General features: G+C 35.1%; 2 protein-coding genes across 2 annotated transcripts; one reads left to right on the top strand and one right to left on the bottom strand.

Annotated features, from left to right (window-relative positions):
- The first annotated feature begins 1,014 nt into the window (after positions 1–1,014).
- On the top strand, positions 1,015–17,551 carry LOC135694084 (uncharacterized). Its single transcript, XM_065212759.2, has 19 exons — positions 1,015–3,020; positions 5,955–5,996; positions 6,533–6,676; positions 8,598–8,678; positions 9,012–9,103; positions 9,614–9,820; positions 10,746–10,780; positions 11,345–11,376; positions 11,881–11,929; positions 12,064–12,131; positions 12,503–12,586; positions 12,785–12,814; positions 12,947–13,022; positions 14,261–14,403; positions 14,811–14,942; positions 15,232–15,329; positions 15,923–16,021; positions 16,790–16,887; positions 17,296–17,551. Exons 1-19 carry the CDS (start codon positions 2,856–2,858, stop codon positions 17,355–17,357), a joined length of 1,737 nt encoding a protein of 578 aa, XP_065068831.2. The 5' UTR covers positions 1,015–2,855; the 3' UTR covers positions 17,358–17,551.
- Positions 17,552–18,823: 1,272 nt separating this feature from the next.
- Positions 18,824–27,403, bottom strand: LOC135694094 (atlastin-2). The gene is made up of 13 exons (XM_065212771.2): positions 27,246–27,403; positions 26,971–27,026; positions 26,175–26,407; positions 25,549–25,683; positions 25,168–25,272; positions 23,628–23,678; positions 23,282–23,338; positions 23,070–23,156; positions 22,269–22,407; positions 21,407–21,591; positions 20,576–20,647; positions 19,712–20,143; positions 18,824–19,220 (listed from the first exon to the last, which is right to left on the bottom strand). The coding sequence occupies exons 2-13, from the start codon at positions 27,017–27,019 to the stop codon at positions 19,134–19,136; spliced, it is 1,632 nt and encodes a 543-aa protein (XP_065068843.1). The 5' UTR covers positions 27,020–27,026; positions 27,246–27,403; the 3' UTR covers positions 18,824–19,133.
- Between the last annotated feature and the right edge of the window lie 215 nt (positions 27,404–27,618).

Here is a 27,618-nt window from a genome sequence, read left to right as displayed (position 1 = left end):
AACGAAGGACAGTAAATTTCTTGAAGCAAAGGTACTTTCAAAAAGCTTCAACATCACACACACACCACTCGGCAATATACGTGCATTCAGTTTACCCTGATTTTTTACAGCATCATTTCTCAAAATGTCTACAAATAAAACCTCAATGTTATGCAAACTTCCTTGGGTATTAGATCCGTCCGATGCGGACAATAGAAGTCATATTATTACAATTTCATGCCTGGAGATAATTCTGGCTTTGTCCGCTGTGATTCTCAATGCCTCAGAGATAATTGTAATTAGAAAAATGTTCTCTCAGCTCGGTACAGCGAAGGAAATTCTCTTGAGTCTTTGCGTGTCCGATCTTCTCTATGGCTTCATTGTCCTGCTTGCCGATGTAGTATTCAAAGCTCTTCAGATTTCCACAGGAACATTCTGTCTCATTGCACATCTTCAAGCTGACGCAGCACTTCTTCTTTTTCTGTCATCATTCTTGACGTTAGTCCTAGCCACCGGAGAGAGGTATCTTTGCATCATATACCCATTCTTCTACGAGCGCCATTGCAAATCTCTCGTCTGGTCAATCTTGCTAGCATGCATTTGGTTTCTTTCCATTTGTCATCCTGTTCTTAATCACGTTGGTGGCATAGGACATTATGTTCTTTTTATTGCTGGGTTTTTCATTTTATCTGGATGTATCCTGATTGCAACTGCCTACCTTAGAATATATTACGAAGCCCATAAGATAAGGAGATCAATACAGCAACAAGTTGCAAGCATACATGGTTCTCAGCCAAGAAAGAGGCCATCAGCTAACATGATCGCAGCGGTAGTTGTAGCAACATTGATCTGCTACACGCCATTTGCTTTCAATTTGTTTTTTATCAGACTGACGGATAAAAGTGTAAGCGGAAAAACAACAAACTGGCTCTTCACGCTCATGTCGGTAAATGCAACATTGAATCCGATTTGCTATTGTTTGCTTAACAAGACTTTGAGACAACGATTTATAAGACTTTGGCGACGGAGCTGAAATACTTTACCCCTGGATCAAGAATATTTGCCATTAATAATTGAGCTGAATACTGGCACAACTTTAACCAAGAAGAAACTGTTGCTGATAAATGCTAGTTGTAACTTGTTCATGCAGAACTTTTAAAGCAGTATACATGAAGTAAAAACATTACATGGTGCTCTATATTTTTCTATTTTGCAAAAAGACATCAATACGATTGTGCATCAGTAGAAGCTTGCGTTGCACGTGAGAAGGTATTGACTTAGTCACGCCCACGAAGAAATCGATATACAGTCACTGTCAAAATTACTTGGAACACCCAATACTTTGCGCTGTGTTTTTCTATTTTTTCATTTGTTTTCCCGCAAACTACTACTTCCGTCCCCCTTCCCCCTCCCGGAACAATGGAAATATCATGCAGGCCACAAGAAAAAAGGTACTCAACAACATTGTTTCTAGGGGAGATAGGGATGGCTGAATTTGCCTTTGAAACTGACGTTAGTGTTCCGAGGCTTTTAGCAGTGATTGTAGCTATGGGCTAGAAGAACTGGACTGGTATTTTGGAAAGCTGGTTTGTAGACGCAGCTTCACTCTGCACTCTTCCCAGTCCCCGTTTGATAATAGCGCATTTTAACAAGATGTGACGACTTCGAAAGTGACAGTCCGGTAGAAATATGCTGTTTTAATGTAGATTATAATAAATGAGAGGCTCTTTTTGTATTATACTTTCCAACCCACGCGGTAACCGAACCGTTCTCGGCTTATAATAGTTACCCATGAAAAACTTACATATCTGTGTCCAAGACAGATCTAATCTGGCCTTGAAATGTTAGTACATTAGCTGAACAGGAAAGCTTTTGAAGACCCCAAATTGTGGTAGCTGAGCTCGAGCTAAAGTACATGTTATTTTTCTTCCGGAAATATACTTCTTAATACCTTCGTTGCATCTTCTTTCAATTATTTTTTTCAGTCATTTACAGTCAGGAATTTTTTTTGCACATTTTCTCTCTCGATCGTTTAAAAGCGCTAAAAGAAAAGCTATCAGTTCTAAAGCCTAGGTTCAATTCTGTGTCTCTTGTCAAATAGTGATTCTACAATGAAGAATTTTATCGCTATTTCGAATCAGTAGACCTTAAGCTACTCAGATTAAAAGCCATATTAAAAATCAAAGAAACAGTTTCAGCAGTACACGCTCTTTTATTTACAAGAAACTGGTTTATAAGAAACTCATACTAGGATGCCCAAAAATTTACGAAACTTCAGTACTAGGCTCAAGAAACATTCAGAAACTGAAAAATTTCTATTTTCAAAGAGAGAGTCGAAAAGTTTTTATTTTATTCAGTTTTCTTTGAAGAAACGATGTTGATCTGCATTTGTTTTTCTTCGAAAAATGCTCAACTTCAAAGCAATAAGGCAATTTTAGGTCCCAAAATAAGAGACCAACTAAAAAGATTTTAGTCTAAAACGCCAAAATTTGGATGCCAAATTAAGAAACTTTTAGTACTTAGGGCTAATCCAAGTTTTATCTCGAAAAACCTGCTTTTGATGTGTTGCAGTTTCTCTTGAGGCTGATTTAGATGGCTTTCATTTATTTCTAAGTAATTTCTTTATCTAATGTATGTTGAAGATATTTAAACAAATTTATTATATTCATTCCACTTCATGTATGATACTGATGAAATTATAAAACAATATTTTTTACAAATTTGTGCTGCACAGGAGCCTCGTATCTTCTGATGCGTCTAATGACACGATCATGTTGCTAGGCAACTGTACACTATGGTTTACCAATTTTGATAACCGCACTTAACCTGATGAAGGGCCTTCACGCCACCATCTGATTTTACAAGTTTATTCGAAAATGCATGCTTACCGGAGCGATTTGTACGGGCCAGAAAGACAGGCAAGGTACCAGTTTATTAAGGGCTTAAATCTGAAGGACAGTGTGCTTCAGAAAGGTGACTACAACCAACGCGGAAACAATTGGGAGACTCACTATAATTCGATCGTCAAAGACGTGTTTGCGGTATGATTGTTTTGATTTAATCATTATTTTGTTTTATTGGAACTATTTTGTGTTGTAATTCTGTACTATACGATCAATCGCTATTTGATCAGTCGCCTGCTATGTGATTTTCTTGCAATGTTTGCTCAGTTGAAGCGAGTCTCTGCGATGCATTATCCTTCCTTCTTCTGAAGTTGTTTCTTGCTATGATCACATCAAGTATACCATCACGTTTCAAGCCCTTCTGAATTCAAATCACTCGTAGTACTAAGGATGCAAGAGAGTCTTGACTTTAAAAGCTAATTATTTGGATTAGAAAACTAAATTATATCGTTTACATCTCAGCAAGAAGTTAACTGTGGGCTGTTCTAGCCAATGTGGAAAGCAAAACTTATTCTTTAAGTTGTACATTTGTTTGATAAAGTTGAAGAATTAGTAGAAAACGAAGTTTGATGAATAAATGATAAGTCCACAAATGCGAGAGAAAATATCACTGGAATAAATAGAAAAGCCTTTGAAGTAACTGGTCTGTTTCGATTTTTCGCGGTTTGCGTCTACTCATACTATGGTCTACTTTAACTCTTGTGAAATGAGTACAATTCGTCTTTGTTCCAAATTCACCGAAGCGACGATTAAGGTAGTCATGCCAATTTAATGAAACAATCGAAAGAATACCCGAAAATAGCATTTATTGTATATGCGCGACAGGTGAAGCTAAGCTTATTCCCTGGAGTGAAGGACTCAGAAAATAGTAACCAAAACCTTGTGTCACGTACACTTGGTTGACTTTGCTGTGTTTTATCGCGAAGGAACGAATCTCAGCTAAACATCTGCGAACATCCTGCAAGTGCACTGATCGCTTTTGAAAGAGTTTTGTAAGATAAACAACCAAAGAAATGGTCGCTGTTTTATATTCTTGTATTCATGTGTGAGAAAATTTCAAATGGAAGCTTGTCAACATTTGTGCTTTCCAAACCTGCGTTGAAATAGAAACGACTTGACAAATGTAGCAATAATAAAATCTATGCATTGGATGACCAACAAACCTGAAGAAAATTTCACGGAAAAATCAGTTTGAAGGTTGGCCAAGACATGTGCAATGATTTAATTATTGCCGTCAGACAAAAGAGTGTCATTTTATCTGTGATAATACATTACAAACACGTGTTCACAATTCTCAATTTCATATCAGTCTTTGAGCTCATACTTACTAAGGTTCTTGAAAATATAGAAGATATGAAAACTACATAGGGGCGACTGATTTTTTAACATACAGAGAGTTGCAATACTTTGACGCTCTCATAATTAGATAAAACAGTTTTATTTCTTAAAGGGAAAAGGTAGATGATATTCCTAAATGTTTTTTATGATCAACAATCCTTCGTTACAGTTAACCAATGTTCTTTAAAAGTGCCCGAAAGTTCCTTAAATTTTAATAAATATTGAAAAATAATTTTGGGAAGCATTTAAAATTTCGCCTTTCTGTATGTTGGCGACATTGAGAGACCGATCTGGTATCAGCTGTTCCAATAATGGCGCCAGCCACTAAGATCGAGGGGGGACAAGGCAAAAAGTTTTAAGCCACGTCTTTCTTACCACCAGAAAACACCCTTTTATCAACAAGGAACGCCAATTTTATCCAAAGGGAACGCAGATGACTAATTTTTGGGTACGTAAAGGCAGTTTGAAAATCACAGAATTACATCACAAAAAGTACGTTGTCAAAATATGACCCCTCCTCCAACATTTTCTCATCGAATTTAGACGAATTAAAAAAACTGATCCTGCTGAAAACTTGGAGGACGTGTCCCCTTCGTCCCCCTACATGACACCGCTACTGAGCTGTTCTCCATGTTCTCTGACATTCAATTTTCGTAACCTATGAAAATAAAGTAAACCTGAAGGCTTCTTGCCCCTTACCACTACTGCAGCTTGCAGAAGCCTGGTATTTAATTAATTTCCCCTTTAACTGAGAGATACAGTAAATGTCATTATAATCTCTCCTGGTCTCCACCAAGGATTTTGGTTGAAAAATGCCACAAATTTCACCTGATTTCCACCTCTTCTTTAGTAATATGATTTCAAACAATTCACACGACCGATGCTGTGAAATTCAGGGTAGCGGCCTATGTGGATAATATTATCAAGACTTTTGGTTTCTCATTAACCGGTAGTATTTCCCACAAATCTCCCAAGGCTTAAAATGAATGCAAGCTGACAAAGAGTATTTTGCCTTTGATTTTGGTTTTGCCAGCTATATGCTGTTTTCACCAGTGGATTGCGATGAATTTTTAATTGATTTAGGTTTTCATTTGGTTTGAATGGCCCGCCAGACGTTCCCGGCTAATCTCCGATGAAAAAGGAAACTTAAAAAATTGACAGCCTCGTTCAAAAATCTAGAAGAATTTGCTCACTTGTATAGAAGCAAAAAAGCAGATAAAACCAATGAATTCTTTACTTGAATTAACCCTCGCGATGAATTTTGTCATTTAGTCCGGATCGTCATCAATTGAAAGACATTTCGCTGCTTCTTCGTCTGCTACATTCAAGTTCTTTAGCTGACTACGCTTTTGTCACATGCTATTTTTGCAAATGTAAACTTATGCCGCTGACCGTTTATATTTCTTCACTGCAATCACTGCAAGCACTGTAATCACATCATCAGCAAATAGCTAGGCAATATCTTCTTTAAACCTTGGACTTTCAAATTGACTTTGATTTTCGCCTCAAATAATAGCAATGCCAGAAGAGACAAAACGTGATACGGGGTATATATGTTCTGTAAAGCTTTTCTTCTTTCCTTCTATTCCAACATTCTGTTTGGGATAACTGAACACTGCTGGAAGTTGCTGATAGGAGGTGGACAGGACTAATTCACTATATATCTTGTACGGATTACAATAGAGCTTTTTCACATCTTTTAATAATTTTTCACACGTCTATCTTAATTTCCAGAGAGAAGAAAGTTTGAGAAAAAAAGATGGTTCCTCTTTTAAGGTATCTTTTAGAATTTGTCAAATTGGGGATTTCCCCTTTGTCTGTGAATAGCTAACTTCCTAAGACAGTTAAGGTAAATCATTAGCTTATTCGTGTCATAGATGAAATTCGATATTTACATAACCTTTTTCTCAACTGCCATATCATCTATATTTATTCACTATATTGCTAATCTATTTTGTTGAATATAGTTGCTTAATAATTGAAATTTTCACTTACTGTTATTCACAAATTCAATACATAAGGTCTATGAATTTCGCCAAGCAATTTTTCCTGAATGGTTCATTTATGCATACATGAACTTGGTGCAGTCTTTTCAGATAACTTGTTAATTGACCTAGTCATTCTCTGTTCGCCTTCATGCCTATTAATCTACTATTTTCTCTCCGGTCTTGAATTTATTGTGTATGATTTTGTGTCTATTGGTATTGTCAGATTGTTGAATTCAAAAGCATTCATGAAAAGTTATTTTGATTTTTACTCTAGAATTTTTTTTTGCTTTTTTAACATTAGTTCCATGTTCTTTGATTCGGTAGACAAGACCTGGCGCGCATCAAAATTCACATGTCTTTGGTCAAGATCTTTCTTACAAGTATGATCTAACAAGCAGAGACTATGGAATGCAAAATCGACGTGTTAGTCCCATAAAAGGGAATATAGACAGAGAGATTCACATTGTTGTAAGTGTATGATAAAATCATAGATTATTCAAATATCACTTGTGTCTTGAAGCAGAATTCATGATCATCTTTCTTTGCACCGTCTTTTAGCATCAAAATATGCGAACCCTTGTTCTTCATTTTCCACCTCTTTCTTAGAACTCATCTAGTGACTACTAAAAGGATATGTTTTTCTGTCTCAGTATTAGTTTTCTTCAAATAAATCCCGTATGCCAAGATTGCATAAAACCATTCGTAACATCAAGATAGGTCTACTTTGAAGAAATGCGTCGAGGATGTGCCTACCAGAAATATTTCATAAACTGATCTTGAACAAAATTATGAAAATGTGATGCATGTACTGTTATTGAAGATTGAAGAAACTGATTGTTTTCGTAAAAAATTATTATCAAAAATCAAAAATTCTTTTCGTTGATTGATAAACTCAATTTTCTCTTGATATAAAAATTTAAGGATAAGGAGAATATATCTATTTTCATGACAATTTTCGCCGGTCCAGGAAATCATTTTCATGACAACCTTTCTAGGGCAAACCTGTGCCTGAAAAATGCAAAGAAACCTGTCCTAGAATTTTCAGCCGATAGATTTAAACTGATAACACAGTACCATATCTTTAAATGCTTTTCTCTCAATAAGATTCTTTGACAGTTTGGAAGGACAAGATTCCCGGCTATTGTTTTTATCGACAGCTTTTACTGATCATATCAGGTCCGGATTTATTACAATTGCATACGAGATTTGCTAAATTGCGTGACTCCCACATGTCCAGTGCTAGCCCTGATACTCATCTCTCGCAACATAGATCACCTTCTTATCTCAGGTCCATCTTAACAGCAAATGCAATCAAAGTTTTCTTGTTGCTTTGTCAGACGATTCGAACACCAAGAAAGCCATCTTTTGAATATTTATGATTTTGCTGTTCCTAATGAAAGCGACTTAGAAATCGAGGATGAGAGAGTTACACCCAAAGTTCCATATGAGGGGTTAATCCAAGATTTGTGGTTATGATGTGGGCTTAGAAATTAGAACTTCTTTGTAGAGCTTTGACAGTGCAAGATGGTTATCAACTTACCTTGCTACAATTGATTTTGTCTTCGATTTCTTTTAAATCTTTTATGTGAAAGATTTGTTCAAAAGAATTGCAAGTTTTATCATTTATTTTTACATTATTGATAATTAATCCTTATAACTTTAGCGTGCAAACTGATATTCTTAGCATTTGATGAAAATTGCAGGTTAACTCAAGCAATGTTTTTTAGAAGTAATTAAACCTACCGAATTGTTTTCGGAATTTTAAAATGCGTTCTACCCAATCAATCGTCAAGCTGGTTTTGACTTTAAAACCATGAAAAAAAAAATATGCAATGATCTAGCAACGATGGTGATTGCCAGTTAACACAATAGTATCTCCTCCTCGACGTTGTTTTGTTTGGAGCCTCTATATAACTTTCGCAACTCTGTTCTAATGACCCAGGAGGTTTTTTAGCTGCTAGAAAAGATAACAAGAGCAGCCAGACTAAAGTTAGAATGCGGAGCTAAGTGAAATGTACTTGCAAGAAATCTTTAGGGCCTAACCTTACAGCTTGATTTTGACAATGGAATGTAGAGCAATTTTGAAATATATTTTTTTCCTTGCAAGCTTTATAAATCAAATATTCGCACAAATTTTCGCATTATCTTTTTCAATTGCTTTCAAAAAGATCTAAATAGAAATTAATTTTAATACCTTTCTTTTCCTAAATCAATTTTCAATGAAGTTCGCTCTACAGTACAGTTTATTGAGTGAAAAGCCGTTTAGGTCCAATCCCTGTTGATTGAAACTAATGATTTTCTCATTAAATTTGTTTTTACTTAATTTATTTTCACAAAACATATGGCATTGATGTATTTTGTAGCTACCATGTTTTTTCATCCTTTCCAGGATTTTTGCCCAAAGTACTATAACATAAGAAACTTTGACACGTCATCGATGTATCATTACAGCTACAACAACAACGGAAAGGTGTGTAGTCTTACCATAGAGAACGTAAAAACAATTAGATTCCGCAATCTAGTGTTTTTATTTTCCTATCTCCCTTAAAATTTGTTTGCACATTCGTAACATTTTTAAAAAAAGAAGCATAGACACAAATTTCACATACGTACATGCAGCATTGTCCTAAAAAATTAAGCTGATCTAGCAAATTTCTAGTGTAGTGGACATAAAATGTGCTCTTAAATCTGTAAGTCAACTATTCAACATATACAAAATAAGATTTTGCTAAAATTTCATTTATGTTACATTTTCCTCGTTTAGAATCGAGATGTATTTTGATTAGCTTTGCTCTTTCTTCAGTTGCCTTTTGATCAAGCGAACCGTGCTGAAACCCGGGCACGCACAAAAGACGTCCGTTTGACCCATTTCAACCTGGGATCCTGCAAAGAGAAGTATTCAACAAGTGTTTTATATAATGGATAGCGATTTTCAAAAAATATTTATGAAGATTTAATTCTTGGGACTCTTGGGCAACTTGAGTATTAATGTTATTCATGGGTACACTGAAGAAAAAAAGGCAAAATGGTTATAAATAGCAAGTAAAGAAATGGGGGCTGGTGATAGACAGATGAAAAGACACAATTTTTTACTTCGAGAGAGGATGGTTGGCTCGCAAGATTTTCAGTCGAAGGGAGACTTCTGCTAGACCGTTTTGACATTTAGCCCTACGATGATATTATTAACATCCTACCTACGATGATATTAGTAGTTGACTTGACGAGGAACACTATTCTGTTTTTTTATACTAAATACATTAGGCTGAAGTTATCTGAAAATACAAATTTAGTATTTTGTAAGTGAATGTGGCTTTATGTATTTACGTCTAATGCTACGATTTACAGAAAAAATTGCCATTGAAATTATCAGAGAAATCATTTCTTATGGCAAACATGTTTTTGAAGGCTTTCGACAGAGACTTCTGATTCATACAAACAAGACTCTTGCTCTCAAGAAACTTCTCAGAGCTTGCCAGAGCCAACCAATCAGAAATCAAACATATTTAAAAGCGGTGACTGGAACGATATCACGAGAAATACCGTCAAAAATTCAGTAACAGCTGGGGACTTTATAAATGCTGAGCAATCCAATAAAAATGGAGGACACACGAGGTAACAGAGTAGCAACTTAATTTTGTTTATTTTCAATTTCGAAGAATTGTTTACCGTAATGCCTCGAACAAGTGCCCCTCTCAAATTAGAGCCCCCCTCGAATAAGCGCCCACCCTAGAGGTGAAGTTATTGAATGATCTCCCCCTCGAATAAGCGCCCAATCCCCGAATAAGCGCCCATCCTTCAACCTTCAGAAACGGGCGCTTACTCGAATTTTCAACGAAAACATAATTGGAAGGCAATTCAACAAGAAAGATTAATGAACAACACAATTTGTACCCAAACCTACAATGTACCCTATTATAGAATCTCAAACTGGGATAATGATTGTCGCAATAGTATTCTTAGCAATAAAAGCAACTGAACGAGAATCGTATAAAAGTGATGGAAATGTAACACAGAAGCTGCGAACATATTTCAGTTTTCAAGGTAGTTTACAAGAAATGATATCATGACAGGAATCTTGTTATTTATAATGTTTGATTCATCACCCGAGCCAGTGGCGGTGCCAGCTATTACAGAGTGGGAGGGTTATGGGCGTGGTCAGAGAAACCACGCCCTTTGCCTCGTTTCAGTGCTTTGTGCCAGGTTAACTTTCCTTTGGGAATTTTATCTACCCCTATCCAGCTCGTTTTTATCCTTTTTAAGAAAAAATAGGTAGACCATGTAGGTAGACCAGACTCCCCCCCCCATACCACCCCCTGGCGCCGCCACTGACCGGAGCAAATTTCAACATTTAAAAATTAATCCATATTAAAATTGATAAGGACCACTGGTCTTAAGACAACATGAAAATTTTTTGTAAGATTACTCTCTGAAATATTGATGCTAATGATCATTAAGAATAGAATTCATTTCTAACTTGTGTGCTGTTCTTCAATCGATTTGTTTAGGATGCTTTGACATCTGCTGTATTAAACTTTAGGTCATTTGGAAAGTCGGTGAAGAAATCACTTGCAGGTTTGTATGTTAAGATTGTTCTGAAATCTAAATTGATTCGCAAAACCTGGTTTTCCATTAAAAGAGGTTAAAGAATATCCCCATCTTGGCAGTATATTAATTTCACCGTCGGTTTCGTTGAGCCACAGATTAGACATAAAAGGTGCACTTTTATGTAAGTTTGAAACACTAAAACTGCAGTCAAGTATGATTAATGAGCTGGTTTTTAAGATGAAGATTTTTAGGATCAAAGTACTACCCATTTATTCATTATATATCCGTCATTTGACATGATACAAATATCTTATGCATGAAATGGATTCATACCAGCGTTAATACCTTGATCTTCATAAATGATGCAATCCTGTTTGTAAATTTAAGGAAAATTTCCTTCGAGTTGATGTTTGCACGAGGTTTTTCTTTAGCAAAAACCTAGGCAAGTTTTTCAACCTCCCAAACACTATTTTAAGTTAATTTTGCTATCTATTTTCTCCGAGATCCATAAAAAATTTTAATTTTATATTTCTGTCAATTCAAGTCTAGTTTCCTCCAAAAGTGTTTTTTTAAATTTTCGCTTCTCTTCAGATCTGCCAGATTACGTGAAAACACATATAGAAGTAAGTTCTTATGGATACTGGCTTTTTCTTAGTTTTGATGGCAATCATAATCAGCGTAGCAATCAAACGAGTTATCTAAAAATGCTTTTTCTCTAAAAAATGCTAGTGGGCCTCTTCATTTTAATGCAGTGAATTTTCAGATAACTAATTTTAAGGTAAGGGAAACTTTTAAAATTGAAACAGACGTATCTATAAAATATACAAAATTCTCAATGACAACCAGATCTGCTACAGAAAAACGTTATGGGTTCATTGCTATAATATCTGAACGATAGCCATCTTTGTGCTATGATGTCAGTCGCTATGACTAGGATTTTTATCAGTCGAAATGGTGGCAACATATGGACCGTTGTCAAAAGTCTCCTGCTTATAGTGAACAAGCGCTACAATCAACTCGATGTTCAAAAGCTGCTCCAATCCGATTTTCATCAAAAGATGATGAAAAATTCTAATTCCCTCTCTTTTTTGGTGATACAATTTAACACAACTTATTCCTTATTTAAGAAAAGTGGTCACATGTTAACTGGAACAAGGACATCACTTTATAAAAAAGGTAATGTTTCTTTATTTATCAGCATTAGAAACAACAACTAGAAAAATATAGAAAGAGGTGGCTTGTATTCACATAACATAACATTAAAATATTTTCAGCGAAAACACACATCTGATTTCTCGTTCTCTCAATAGATTTCTTAACAGAAAAAGATGAGTCCATCAAACAAAGATATGTTGCAGATGCCCCACCATCTTCTATAGTAAGCTGATTTTTTATATATGTATTTGAAGAAACTCCTTTATTGTAGTGTATCACTTGGGAAAGTATCTGCTCTCTAAAATTTGCAAAACTTTATTTTGAATGACACATAAATAATTGCGATGTTTTTCTGACAATTATCATTTCTATGAGCCTTAAAAGTGCTGATCAAATGACCAGATTGTGATGGTATTAAAGACAGGATGACAATGAAAGTTCATCGAATCTCTTGATAATGACGATATTTCATAATCCTTTGCACCTTCGCCGATGCTGTTCCTTACTTTCCTCTTACCTTTTAGGCCTCTTCCTTACTTTTTTTTCCTTTTTATACAACTTTACAAACAGCTTGATAGTTTCACTATTCCCCAGGTTTTTCCACGTGATGGCAGCCCTGTGAAATTTTCAACAAATAAATCTGATTTTCTGTCTTTCAGTAAGGAAATTGAGAAAATGGTACGTGTTAATTTTTACCTTAAAAAGTAGCTACTTGCACCAATCAGAGCAATATAAATAAAATACGTTAGTATCAAGCACAACTTTTGGTATTTTTCATTTGCGACGTTTTTCTCAGAAAGTTAGAAGCCCTACCAATTAGCAAATTAACCGTTCTGTATAACATTAAAATTGAATTTTTCCCCATTCCTTTTCAAGGACCGATCAATTGATTTAACCAGAAATAAGGTACGTATCAAACTCTCTTTTTTAAATGTCCTATTCTTACCATCCTGATTAAATGCAAAATATATTATGATTTAACTTGATTTCAGCTCTAATTCTTTACCTGCCATATAAATATTTTATGTTTCTAAACAGATGCGAAATGCTGAAAATCATCTGAAGCCCACCATAGTTTCAAACAAACGATCGGGCTCAAGCTCACTCACAACAAGTATGTTCTTTATAAGTATCATAAACTTGTATCAATCCCAATATCACACATAGTATTGATGTCTTTATGACGTCAAACCTGTTCTGGTTTGCTTATGACGTCAAGCAAATATCCAAACTTTCGACGACTAAACGAGTTAACATATATTTGCAAAAAGTTCAAGTTTCAATTAAGTTTAGATAGGGTTTTATTTTTACTCTCATTAGTTTATTTATTTGCTTAGTTCTTATCTATTGTATGCTGCAATTGTTTTTACTTTGATAATATACAGGTATATATATTGGCAAATGTTAGGATAAGGAACTTCTCCTAAGATAATGGTGCAGTCGTCGCTAGCTTTTCTGCTCAAAGGTGGTATCAAAGTCCTATTTGCCGATATAGTTGTTGAGCCATCCTTCAGTTGTCGACAGTGACGTAATGTGACCTTTCTTACTGAGGGGGGTGGGGTGTGTTTTGTTACATTTGGCATGAAATTCTTTTGTTGAAAATGTAAATCTACCGGCAAGTTTTCTGAAAGTTCACATCCCTAACAGCCCCCCCCCCCCGCGCCTGCTACGCTCTTGGTTGTCAACACTTTGAAAATTTACATTCAAAACACTCCTAGATGGCAAAAACTCCTCATTTTTGCGACGGAATTTTTTCCAAGTCGGGTGTCACGCCGAGCACTCTCCATAAGGACAGCCTGGAATTATTGCATTTTTTTGTACATAACATTTGTATATGTTACATTTCACAGTTGTTCAGGTATTTTCACAAATTTTGTTCATTGGATTTTTTAAGCAACTACTTAAAAACAATCACTTTGACATTTGGTTGTTTTGACATGAATTTTAATGTCACTTTAAAGAAGAAACTTTCAAAAAAGCAAGAAAATAATTCTTTGGTAGTAGGTAGTGGTATACATTTAATGAGCAGTAGTCTGCCGCTGCCTCTTTCAAGGGTCTTAAGCTTTCTCCTCCTTAAAAGAAATTCTTTTAGCAAAGTAAAATCACTGATTCTTGGCACTATTGGCAAAATCATATCGTATTGTAGTTTCATGGATTGAAAGTTTTGCCATAAAGTTAAATGAAAATTTTGTGATTAAATCGTCCGTCCTCTTCAACGTTTGCTTTCTGTAGACGTATTTTTCTGGGGCTTCCTCATAGGCAATATTTCGTTTGATGTATAGTATACGTATAATACAAATGTACATAGGAAAACATCACATCTTTATTAATAACACTCTTTTCGTCTCTTAGTCACAAGGAACAGCTACCTAAAGCCAATTGAAGATTCGCTTACTACAAAACACGAAACGGCACCACTTTCCAAATACCGATACTTAGACAGTGATGCTGCTCTTCTCAAGCCTCGCTATTCTCCCCTAATTTCAGAAGCGAAGGTAAAGATGGAGCCAGTTGGTATCATTTTCTACATTAGCCTAATTACCTTTGGATCTGGCTGCCATGTCATCAAGAATGTGCCGTTTGGGAACTTCTTCAATTCAATAATTCACAGTTGTGTCATATGGATCATATGGATTTGTTTGCAGTTTAGATGTTGCTAAAATCACATATTTAAGTTTCTATTTTGTGCTTAAATTCATAATTCCAAAATTCACTTATGAGCATCAAAAGTCTATCTATTGCACAGATACCTTGAATATTTCCTTCTAAACAACTAAAAAGTACAAAGCATGAAAAATGACTTTTGAAGATGAATGAGCTTTCCGTTCAATGTGTCTCTTATAACTTAACAATAGGTATAGAAATTTCTGAAAAATGCTTTTTAAGTCCATCCTTTTCATAGTCACAACACACCGCTAAACCAGTATCGAGATGTCTACGGTCGTCTGTAACTGATGAAGAGAAGCAACTTCTTGAAGACAAAGCAACACATTTTGCTCTTGGCACAGACCTACTGAGATACAAAACGGAACATGTTAGTAATTTAAATCGATGTTCTTGCTGCTTTGTTGCTTTCTGTTTCTCTGTTAATACGCATATATCACGTAATCCAAGAAACGCTGGGTTTCAGACACTAGCAAATTAAATGTTGATGAATTTAAAATGAGTAAAAGGGGAAAGGGGGGCTCAGGGAGCCCATATTCTCCTTCACTTTTGTGCTAAATAAAATATCTAAAATAGTCATCAACAAGACAACGATTGGCATTTAACTTTCCCTGAATACTGGTTGTACTTCTAAATAATTATTTTGTTTTTGTTTCTAGACCTCTCAGTTCAACCAACCTTTAGGCCTAGATACAAAATATCCTGCAGCTGGGTTACGGAATTCAGGTTCTGCAAAGTATAAAAAATTTCAATCAAAGTAAGAAGTTTAGTTTTTTTAGATTTTAAGATTAGTTGATAATTTTACATCAACTCCACTAATCTTTCTTCAAGAGAGAAAGTTTCGGTTTATCACGGAGTGTATTGATAAGGCATTTTCAGAATACGATCGCCAGCATGCATTGGGGCAACAGGATTTTTCTCCGATTAATTATCAGCTTACAATTGGATGCCAATAAGTCCAGAATAACTCTTGCAATTTTTTCCAATGCCGAGAGACCTTTTTTCGAAAATTTGCGAAAATCCTGCTCATGGCCAGTATCACCTTTAATCTAAGATTTTTTGTTGAGGACAGAGGATGAAAACCTTTAAACCCACAGGCATACCATCTAAAAAATTTTCTTCATTGTTACTACAGACCTCAAAATTTTCTTCCAATCCTATTATTTTTACTTATATTCTTCTATTCTTATTATTCTTAATAAGTTTAAGAAAATATACTTTGAAAGATGGAATCATTCTAACAAGATGAGGTCAGTTTGCCGACGTAGTAAGGATTCAGTGCCCTTCATTGACCCATATGTGAGTTTCTTGAAATCCATTGGCAAAATTATTCACTGCCTTTGTTTCCAGGAATGTTAAAGAAGATCATCTCGAAAATCTTGGCCATTCTAGTGACGTCAGAGTGAACACAGTGATGCAAGAGGATTATAAGCCAATAGAAATTCGAGGGTTAGTGGGGTTGAACCCATTTTGCTAGTTAAAACCAATAGTACTATACTGGGATCAATACTAATAGGATTGTTGACAGGACTCGTTGTCTTTTTCACAGGGTGGTTGCATGAAGGGAAGAAAATAGCTCGTGGTAACGTGATGTGACTTTTCAATGAAATCTTAAAGCCAGTGTTGCACTGTTCATTTGCTTTTGTTTGTTGAGGGTCGTCGAAATTAGAGTAGCAAACCAATTAATGGGCTCTGAAAGACAGCCTTTAACTATAAACAAGAGGAAGTTGGGTTCATGAATAGTCCAATTGCTTTTTCATAACTACTGCACCTGTTACAAAATTTGGAAAATAATTTTGAGCTTTGCTTGTGTAACTGCAAAAATAATGATTTTAAATTTTCTATTTACACACCGTTTTCTTCTTTATTACCTGTAAAGGTTTCCGCCGGTAATATTTGTCTTGATGTTTTATTTTCTCATCTTATTGACAGCATATCTGACAATTTTGTTTCTTATTTTCTTGACTCGCAAGGAACTTATCACAATTTGCATTGTCTCAAGAACAAGACTTTGTTTCTATATGCATGATTTCTACTCTATTTTTCTTGAGACATGGCTCTGAGGCATGAGAGATTTAGCTGTATAAAATATATATATAAAATAGTAAGTCTACCTTGCTAAATAATTAATAGCTCCCTTGATTCCCACTTTGTCCAGGTTTTTTTTAATTAAAAAAGTTTTTTTAAATCCATCTTTTTAATTAAAAATCCTCTCAGGTTCACAGATTACCAACAGCGGCTGATTAGCAATTTAGAAAAATATCCACCTCGAATCGCGAGAAGTCACTTATTCCATTTAGACAACTCTACTAAAGGTTCGTTTATTCATACTTTATTTATACTATACTTCTCATACTTTCCCAATGCCACAAATTTTTACCTTTGAACGCGATATCATTCAATAATTATCTTCCCTAACAAATCTTCGATAGTGAAACCCGTATTATGGAACCTGACCAAATAATCCATAATAATGCGAGGATAATGTGTCTTGATTTCATTTGAGAAACCTCGTTTTGTGAAACTTCTTTCTTGCTTAGGTTCATTACACATGTGTCTCTCACATTGCTGCTTCCATTTTGGTGCATAGTTGAAAAAGCATTATTGTCTAATTCATACAATTTTCTCATCTTCACCGTTATTTATTTGGATCAATTTCGTATTACTTTTTCTTAACACCCACCTTCATGCTAAGAAATACTTTGTCTACTATTTTTACGTAGGCCCGCTAATGTCAAGAACGAAGACGGACTTCATTGATCCAGCAGGAAATCATAAATATTAGCATATACTGTTTTTTATTTCTTTAACATAGATTAGAGAAAACTTTGTCTATTTGTATAATAAATTTACTACATACTGACTATGGCAAGTCTTGGAGCGTTTAGAGCTACCCTTGTAAATATTTTCCAAAAATAGATGTTTCTAAATCTAGCCACGAGGCACGTTTGTTGTCATTCTTGAACTCTGATTTGTCAATGTGATTCAGAGAATTCGAGTATAATCAGAAGACTTGGAACCTCTTAGCCAATAAAAGATTTGGAAACCCAGGTTTTTCGCAAAGCAAGCTACCTGGGCATTAGAAGGTGGTTCAGTTTAGGCAGATATCGTCGAAGTGAAAAATGAAGATTAGAATTAAGTTTCCACTGAGACACTTCGTGATTAAACACAGGTTCGGACTTTTAAGTTTAAGATTAAGATTAATTGATCGGACTTTTAAGATCCTAATAACTTTCATGCATATGATCTCTAGAAAAAACAAGTTTATCAAAAACTGTTTGATCTACTGCTCTTACATTTTAAAGAATTCCCTGAAGCTGTCAAACATGCAGCATTGGATTCTCGTGGGGCGTTCTTTCCAACAATCCACGTGTTTCAGCGCTTGTAAAATATGAACTGCACCTGGTTACTTCTTACGACCACCTTCAAACCATGTCTTCGTTACTCAATATATTATTGCTGGATTAAGACCTCGGAAGTAGACACAGTTTGTCAAAACATGGAAGGTTATAATCATAAAAGATATTCACAGACACAATCAGGTACGTTGCTTTTGTAAATGGTTTAAACTGCTGGTAGGCAAGTGTCTTGTGTTAATAAAAGAACGGTGGGAAAATGTTCGGCCTAATTGGACAGTCCAGAGAATTCTTTCAATTTAAAGCTTAGACGGCAACTCAGTAAGAAAAACAATATCATAACCCTGCTACCAATGAGATTTTTAAGCTTTCAAAAATTATTGTCGATTTCATTCGCTCATGGCAACACCAGTCCATTGCTGCACGTGTTTTTTGCGTGTTAGACGAAGTAAATGGAATAAAATTGACCACTGAGATTTTTGGCGTATTTATGTTAACATTTAAAACTGTTGGTTTGAAATTACAAGAAAGCATTTTTAATTGCTTGAGAAACTATCAATTAGGTAATTTTCTAACCATTTGGTGGATGATAGTCTAAGTCCCTTTGCTGCTGCAACCCTAATTTCATAGCTTCCTTTGCCTAATTCAATGGACCTAAATGCACAGTACTGTGCATAAATGTTGTTTTTAAACAAGCAAACGAGCAAATGCTTTTATTAATATTACCTTCCTTTGCTTATTTACAAAGATTGCCTGACAATTTCAAATAGTGACGTGGCATAAGTTTGTTGAAGCAGGTTCTTGAAAGCAATACATAGAAGCTGACTTAAAACAATGCTTAACTTAACATTGACTGGGCAAGAAAATAGAAGAAAAAACTGAAAAACGACAGAACTGTCCAGTAATTACAGCTACAGTAATAACAATCATAATTACAGTGGTATCATATTTTTCTTTACGAGGTTTTTTGCTGTTTCAATTTTCAATCATTAACTAATACCTAACATTCTTAATACACATTAACGATGTTTATACATTACAAAACACATTTAAACGTAGCGGTTACCACAGTCCGAGCATACTTTGTTACAACTTTGAAGACATTGTCCGACAATGATTAGTGAATTCTGTAGCGGGGAGTTTATTCTGTTGTGTTAGAATATCTTTCGATGAAATAAAATTCGAACTGCAAAGACAGAAGCAGGTCATTGGGTCTTTTTCCTCGATATTTGTCTGTTGACAATGGCTTTTGTCCCTTGCTCCACTGCAAGTGCATATAATCGCATGAATACCTGAAAAAGTATCGATTTATCAACGATTTTATTAATACTGTGCTTCACAAATAATGCAATAAACTTAGATATCTTTTAAAACATTCCGTGAAATTGGCCTAAATATCTTCATCTAATTTTCCATACAATGCACCGGCAATTGAAAAGGCAATATCAACCTTAAAAATTTGGTCTCAGCGACAGAGATGGCCTGGGTGGTTTCGCATTAAGAAGAAGAAAGTGGGTATTGACTGTGATAGATTGGATTCAAGTCTCGCACAAATATTTCGTTTGCAAATCTTGAAGGGTGATTGAAATTTATAAGCAAAATAATCATAATGTATGAGAAGGAAGAACCGCAGGATAGGCTGTCCGCTGGATTCTGTGAATACTTGCAATGAGTATTGTTATGAAAGATATACAGGAACAAAGCAATACGAAGACGAGAATCCAATGTCACGAGATAAAATTTTCAAAACAAATTAAATTTAAAGAATATAAAATAATCATACCTCGTCCCAAATCCATTCAGCCGCCGAGTCAAGCTGTTGCCCGATCTCTACCAGTTCACCACTGAACCTTATGTAAGCCCACAAAATGATGCATATCAGGCAGAGACCCAGACAAATATTGAACATGTTTGCAAATGAATAGACACCTAGCATAGTGAAGAAACCAGACAGGAAGTAGGCAGTGGTCATCAAGGCGAGGTACACTGCTGGTGTGCGGGCTGAGTTGAAAATGTTTTTACTATCATTTAGCTTGACGAAGTTTTGGTACATTTCCATCATATCAGCTCGGAGCTTCTCCTCAAATTCATGACTGAATATTTCTCCGCCCATTTTTCTTGTTGCGCGGAACAAGGTGAGTGCCTTTGCCTCGTTATTCCCATGTTTGGCCTCAAGTTCGGTGGGTGATAGGTAAGGCGTATCGCCACCACAAATCTGAATAGAAATAAGGCATTGACTGAGTGATATGACACTCAGCTTTAATACTCAGCTTAACAGCTTTAATAAATACATTAAGTAAAAGGAGAGTAAAATAATTCTTGCACCTCGAATACGCTAGAGTTACTGCCACTTCAGTAGGGACTTCTACCAACCCATCCTCTCACAACCAACCCAAAATTTTCACACTCACTTGCGCGATGCGAGATGCTAGCCCAATGGAGTTCGTAAGATTGGGGTTGGAACGCCGAGTAAATAGTTTTTTTGCGCAATTGTGACTTATTCCAGGGCCTTGGTCTCTGCTTCAAACTTTTAAAGAAAACCAGTTTTCATATTTCAATAAAATTGAAATTAAGAAAGCGTGTAACCTTCTATTGTAATACTAAGGTTGTCAAAACTATTTTTCAAAAGCAAAAAAAAAGAGAATACCTTTTCCATATCTCTGCTGTACTGATCCTTGGCCGTAGCAAGAGCGGCCAGATTGTTTGCCTCAGCCGTTGCCTATGAAAATGGAAATTTTTTTAAAGAGCCGCGGTTAATATGAAACTGCTTACAATCGCTTAACAGAGCATTGCTATCGATGAAGCACTCTACTGATATTGATTCGAAAAACTGATGTTCCTATCAGTGAAACTTTGACTGTTGATAGCGCGAAGCGTGGGAAATTCGCTTTAACAGGTCATAAAGTCAAAAAAGACAGCGTTTTCCACTTTAAAAAAGCTATTAAGTTTAATGTACACATACCCCGGTTTCCCTATACATAGATAGGGTCTGAAATAAATTATATTTACAGGAGAAACGTGATTCAGCCCTTAGACTTTATGATAACGGAAGATGCATGGGCATTCTTATTCCAGCATCTTGATATGATCTTTCGCACCTTGAAAGAAAAACAAACACAGTCTAGAAAATGATTCATCCTCACTGAATCTTTTTCTAGCCAAAACTTTCAAAACCTTCCTCAGAAAAACACTGTCAAAGGAGGTGGTCAAGGTGTGGTCCATCCTTTCGTTTCCAGCAACCTTCCCCACTGACATCACCAGTGCAACCACCAGCAAATGTCCCATTAATCGGGGTACGACTTCATTGGAAAAGGTAGGAAAATAAAAAAGGAATGTAAACTCAGTACGACTTTGTGAAAGATTTAGTCTTCCGGGGCTACTATTTAACTGGATTCAAGAGAATAAACTTCCAAATAAATTGACGACAATGCTACAGATATTGTTTAGGAGTTTTGGGAACAAATGAATTGCTAGGTACCTGGAGCATTGACTTTGGCTCTGGCAACTGCCCTCCTTCATAGATTTTGACGTAAGATTTAAAGTATTCTAGGAGTCCCATGCAAGTCACATCGCTGCCATTTATATTTTTGATAAGAAGATTTTCTGGTGCTAGGACTCTCGGAATAAACTCCTGGAGACATTCCTTGAACTCATCATCAATGTCTGCAAAGAGAGAAAACAAATATAGCAGCTTTGAATAAAAAGGCAGCTTTTATAAAAGGTGCAGTTAAAGGTTATCTTTGTCAAGGAAACTAAAATCTTCGCTTTTCTCATTTCATATAAAATAAAAATAATAATAAAACGAATATCTACACAGGATAAACATTTCATCTGTTAAAATTGTTGTTATCACTGTATGTCCTGTTTCCAAGACTTAAATGAAATTAAGAACCTATTAAGAACCTGTTCAAGTAAAAGCCCCACCTTAGCAGTTATTTCCGACAATTTTTTAACCTCCTTTAAAGTTTTTATATGGGTATTTTTATAACCATTCATTGCAGTGAGCTGCAGTATTCATTTTTACTGACAAAATCAACGTTTATGACGCTTCTACTTTTATCTGTTCTTCTTCTGAAGCCGCGTAACGTCAGTTAATGGCGAATAAAATGCAACCCTACAAAGAACTGGCTAATAGAAAAGAGGCTGTTCAGATGGAAAAGGTATTCTTTCTTCTGATATTCATGTCCCATAGGCCTCTCCAAAGTCGTACGCTCGCCATACAAAGAAATAGGAAAATGTCATGAACGATCAGCTTAGACCTATAGCTAATAAGAACAACAAATTCTTGGAAAAATAAGCAATAAAAACACATGTTAAAAATTGTCAATCAGAACACCGACCTGAAAGCCTGCCATCAAAGCTTGGATTTGTAGCAACAACTTTCCCTGGATGTGGCAAAAGGTAGCAACCAATTTTTTGAAAGCAAGACTTAATATGTGATCTTACTTGCTTCAGCTCTTCGTGTTGTGCTGGCTCTACCTAAAATCAGAGATTAATACCATACCAGATCTCTAAATAATTACCCTGATAATGAGAAGCCCTAAACTCTTTTAAAAAAATCTTCACATCGACAATTACGTCTTGAAATAATGATTTACACAAGTTTTTGAAGAAATCAAATCAAATACCACTGGAAAACTAGGAACTTCAAAAATTTAAATTAAAAAAGTAGAGTGATCTAGCATCTTCAAGAATCCACTTATGAATCTATAGTGAACTTATATAATGACATTTCAATCGCACTTAATCAGTCATATATTCAGCCATATATTTGCACTTACGCACAGCAGCTAATATTTCTACTGTATTTACATTCGCTTTGTAGCCTAGCTTTTCTATTCGCTTTGTTCTAGTTAATCTCATTTATTGAGCTGTTTTATTAAAGTTCTGTATATAGTTTAAATGATAATTCGTGTTTTGGACAAGATAAACAAGGTGTCCTAACTTTTTGCATCTGCAAATATTGAGGTGAGAAATTATATATATATATTTATAATCTACACAAGTCGTTAGTAAAAGAGCCAACAAAGCTGTTACTAAAAATCCACTTATCTTCAAGAATGCTTGATTTTTACTCATTTTACTCCTGGAATGGAGAGCACGCAAAAAACAACTTTTTATTATCATCAAAAAATACGCACCTTAAGCCTTCGATCCAGGAAATTACTCCCATCACCATAAGAATATTCGTATGGATAACTCCAATCTCTTATCAAAAATTCCAAGCGCTAGAAAATGAGCTCTGAGTGTATCAATAATGATTTAATAATGTAAGTTAAAATTAAACTATAAAACAAAAAGCAAAGAAACCACGATATTTATTGAACAAGAATTGTTTAATCAAACTACACACCTGGAATGGCTTACTATCACTTTCTTCTAAGGCAAGCCGCCCATACTCCGTGAACAGCTGCAAAGCACATAAATTACATTTCAATATTGAAAATGAAAATACCTAACATACATGAAAATACATACATGAAAAATCTAATTACCATTTGACAAACGATTTCTGCATTATCTAATTACGAAAAAACAATGCCAGCCACATTGTTATGACTGGAAGTAAATTTAATTGATAGCAAACTTATCACATATTTCCTTCAGCATTTTAAAAAATTTCACAGCTTTGACAGCTGACAGATATTCGGAATTTAGCTCTCATTATATCCATTATACTGTAACATTTTGAAATATACCTGTAGATGTTGCAAATGATCCTCTTGAATGTTACTTGATAAATTGTAAATCTAAAGAAAAATTAGAAAACAACTTTAGCTTGTGGTTTATTTGCGACTTGAAAAACTAAACAACTCAATGAAGATAACATCTACAAACCATTAGTCATAAAGGTCGTGCTGACTTTTGAGACTTTCTCTTTACTTCGCATATACCCCTTCATGCTTGTTGCACATGTCTCCTATAAATCAACCCCTCTCTTTTCTTTCTTAGCCATGTCTTTTCATGTTTTCTTTGAGTTTCCATTTATTTGTATGCTATCAGTTCCAAATCCAATATTAACCTTACCTATCCTTAATGATTCCTTATTTATCAAAACACATCTAAACCATCTCTAACAATTTTAATGAACTCTGATAGCACTTTCCACAAGGCCAAACAAGTCCACCAGCTTTATCAAACTCTTTCCAACAGCCATTTTTACAATACACTTCCTCTTTTTCTCTTATGTTTCACATTTCTGGACTACAAACTTTCGCTGCATTTCTGCAAGACATACAGACATGTTTCAGAACAAATGTGTCTTTTGCTTTCATCACATATATCTCTTTTGCAGAAAATTTGGCTTGCTTTCATCTGATCCAAACTGCATCAACTTGACACTAAAATCCATTTCCACCATTAATATTGGTAGGATAACTAAGATAACATGAATGATCTACCTCCTCAACATCTGTGATTTGCCTGTTAATCTTAAGCTACTCGATACCAAACAAAAAGCCTGCATCGCTGATGCTGGCAATTACTCTCTAATTGCAATTGGTAACCATCTTTAATCTCGACACTTCTTGCAAGAACACGCTTTGTCACACGTTTAACATCTAACAGAGTTCTGCATAACTCTTGTCATTAACACAATGACCCTCCACGCTTTCTCCAGATACTTTTGCACTGCCATTACCTTTATTTTTGCTATGATGATTATTCAAACTTAACTGTGGTATCTCAAAAGACTTACACTTTACAGTTACAATTACACTTTATCCAAAGACTTTACTCAAACACTGCCTTGGTCTCTCAAATAGCCAAACTTGTACAATCACAAAATGCAATTGATAATATATCTAATTGGTACTCCCAGTTTTTAAATTTTAAATTTATTATATAAAGCTATTCTCTCCAAAGCTTTCTCTAGATCCAAAAACATTCAAAATTTGCTGATAATAAATCCTGTAATTTGATTATATCTCTAAATCTCCTTTCAACAACTTTGCTGCATTGTTCATGTCATGCTCTAGCAGCCTCTCTTCTCAATATGAGCTGCAGCCAATCATGTTCATCATGAAGCAATATAATTTCTAGCACTAGAAAACATGTTCTCTCTTTCAATTAAAGTGTTATAAATTTTGATTACCGAAATACAATTAGATACTTCCCTTAAAACTAAAAATAGGTTTTTCAAATTGGCTACAAGCAACTTATGATGACAGCTTAGGTTGATGATTTAATTGCACTTGATTTACCAAACATTAAACTGATTACAATAAGAATGAAAATTACCTGCACAGAACTTGCCATTGTACTTAGTGCAAACACTGTTGCACACTCTTTGACAGTCGAGGAACTATCAAATGCTCCTTGTGTGTCCATTATCAAGATAGCAACCTGTAAATTTACAGCATATTTCAGTACCATGTAAATCAGTATCATATAAATAAAAGAAAGGTATAATGATTGTGGATTGACCTTGTGATGGAAAAAAATAAGCCAGTTGTGTGGCATATGAAAATTTTTTAATGCAATAATTGCTTTTAGCAATTCAAGACTGCCTTAACAATCACTGCTAAAATAAATTAGGAGCTATGATCATACCTGTGGCAGTTACTCAATAATGCCATACACAACAAACCTCAAATATCAGTAAAATATAATGAAACAAACCTCTTCACCATTAGGCAACACACAAGTGTGAGGTTTATTCCACATTAACACCCCGGTTGTTTCTCTTTCTGCTCCACCTCTCCATCCAAACCCAGTGAGAGCCTCACTTTCATCACCTAACCAATTACTTTTATCCTGGATAGAAAAAGATCACACCAGTTGATAAAGAGAACACCAGCTGTGCTAGCATTTAAGACAAACGTTTTGTGTGCACCCCCATCAAGATATGCTTTCAGATATGATTATACCAAAAAGGTCATTTTGCCCTACTTTCCTACCCTATCAGAAAATCTATGTCTTGCTCTTGACCAATGAAGTTTACAGATATATAACTTTGATAAAATTTGAGGTACTTTCCTTTAAATGAAGAAATTGAGTCAAAAATACAATTATGATGTATTATGTTGTTTTAAACAGCTGTTTGCAAGCCAATCTTTTAAAATGACATAAAAATTGGAGCATAATGGATACGTAAACAGTCAATAAACATAAAATTTGGTTTAAATGTCTTACTTATAATAAAAATTTTCATTATGCATATTAAAAATCATTTTGTTTGGCATTATCAAATTAACAGTCAATGTTTCCTAGTAAGTTTTAAAAAATCATATGTTTCCCAAGCATACCTTCCTGTCCAGATATCTAATCAAAAAATTCAGCAAGAATGATTTCCCTTTTCTGAAAGCACCAGCAACACAAACAACCACAACTTTTTTACTTCTTATTTCTGGTTGCAAGAGGATATCAGCCAATGCTTCCTCGTCAAGTTCAAATGAATGATCATCTTTTGTCTTCAATATGCAAACTGGTCTTGCATCAGGAACTTCAACATCTACATTTGATGAACTAACCACTGATTCTAAAGTAAAAAATAGGCCCTAAAGTCACAGGTAACAAACAAAACACAGTTTGGCCACTTTATCATTTGTTGGCATTTACTTTGTATATCTATATACATAGAAAACTTAAATGTGCTTCTTTAACAAAGCACAAAAAACTCTTTCAATCTTTGTGCCAAATAAACAATTAGGTATGCTGGGGAAAGTGCAGATATACCCCAAAGATACATTTGAAAAACATTTCATATGGGCATGGAAGAAAGGCAGTTGAACTGGACCTGCTGTGCTTACTGCCATTTTAAATATTCTCTGAGACCCAATAAGTGACAGTGTACTTCTAGTATGTGACAATGATATTTTGGTAATGGGGTTTCATACCTTTTAGGCAAGCTATTTGTCACATTAAATGTCAAAAATATCAAATATAAAAATTAATCGTTTCAAATTATGTCCCAAATTATTAGTCGATAGTTCCCTTTTTATTGGTACATAAACTTTTAAAAGTTCCATTAGATTCAAAATAATTAGTTACTCAAATCAGGATAATTCATTCATGTGATTGATAATGTCGACGAAAACTCACCCCTTCCACTATCAGTGTCGCCAAGACTTTCGCTATGGCGCCGCGTCATTTCACACCTAAAACGACAAAAAATCGATTGCCAAAGCCTATTAAAAAGGCTTTTATAAGTTTATACTTTCTCATTTTGAACTTTTTGACTTGTTCTGAACAAAGGTCAGGAGAAACGCGAACGAAAGAACAGGTTCGATGCCGACCTGGACTTTAAAAAGCTATCATAACATCACAATTGTTGGGAAGTAAACGGCATTAAACAATCATGTTTGCTTTATATGTACCTATATTCTTTGAAATCCTTTATAGCGTAACAAGTAAAGACGTTTTAGCCAATATGTCCTTAGAATCCAACTCCAAGATCGACGAGTACCTAGTCCTGTGTCCTGCGTCTATTTTCACCATCGAACTTTTTTCGAAAAGCCGAGGCTATGATAGGAGCGAGGCAGACCAGACCGATCCAGGCTTTTGCACTTTCACCCAAGGAAATCAAAATAAAGTCAACACAAAAAAATTTGTTTTTGTACATTCTTTTAGTATTCACTATAACCATCCCACCCCATCCATTCTGTTTTCATCGTAGCAGGGGATGATTCCCCCCAAAACCCCTAATAAAACGATGAAAATCAATGAGGTATAAATACAGGGCCGGCGGAT

Source organism: Rhopilema esculentum, chromosome 10, assembly GCF_057945365.1.
Source record: "Rhopilema esculentum isolate cy_ngs chromosome 10, ASM5794536v1, whole genome shotgun sequence".
Lineage (NCBI taxonomy): Eukaryota > Metazoa > Cnidaria > Scyphozoa > Rhizostomeae > Rhizostomatidae > Rhopilema > Rhopilema esculentum.
The sequence above is the reverse complement of the archived record's forward strand: the minus strand, read 5'-3'. Positions and strand labels throughout refer to the sequence as shown.

What these genes read in the sequence shown, in the direction of transcription:
- LOC135694084 (XM_065212759.2), top strand. Translation starts at nt 2,856, where the DNA reads ATGCATGCTTACCGGAGCGATTTGTACGGGCCAGAAAGACAGGCAAGG. An exon ending in TCGTCAAAGACGTGTTTGCG is followed by an intron (nt 3,021 to 5,954) that starts GTATGATTGTTT and finishes CTTAATTTCCAG; the next exon opens with AGAGAAGAAAGTTTGAGAAA. An exon ending in AAGATGGTTCCTCTTTTAAG is followed by an intron (nt 5,997 to 6,532) that starts GTATCTTTTAGA and finishes TTGATTCGGTAG; the next exon opens with ACAAGACCTGGCGCGCATCA.
- LOC135694094 (XM_065212771.2), bottom strand. Translation starts at nt 27,019, where the DNA reads ATGACGCGGCGCCATAGCGAAAGTCTTGGCGACACTGATAGTGGAAGG. An exon ending in TGTTGCCTAATGGTGAAGAG is followed by an intron (nt 25,273 to 25,548) that starts GTTTGTTTCATT and finishes GTAAATTTACAG; the next exon opens with GTTGCTATCTTGATAATGGA. An exon ending in CTGAATGGATTTGGGACGAG is followed by an intron (nt 19,221 to 19,711) that starts GTATGATTATTT and finishes ATACTTTTTCAG; the next exon opens with GTATTCATGCGATTATATGC.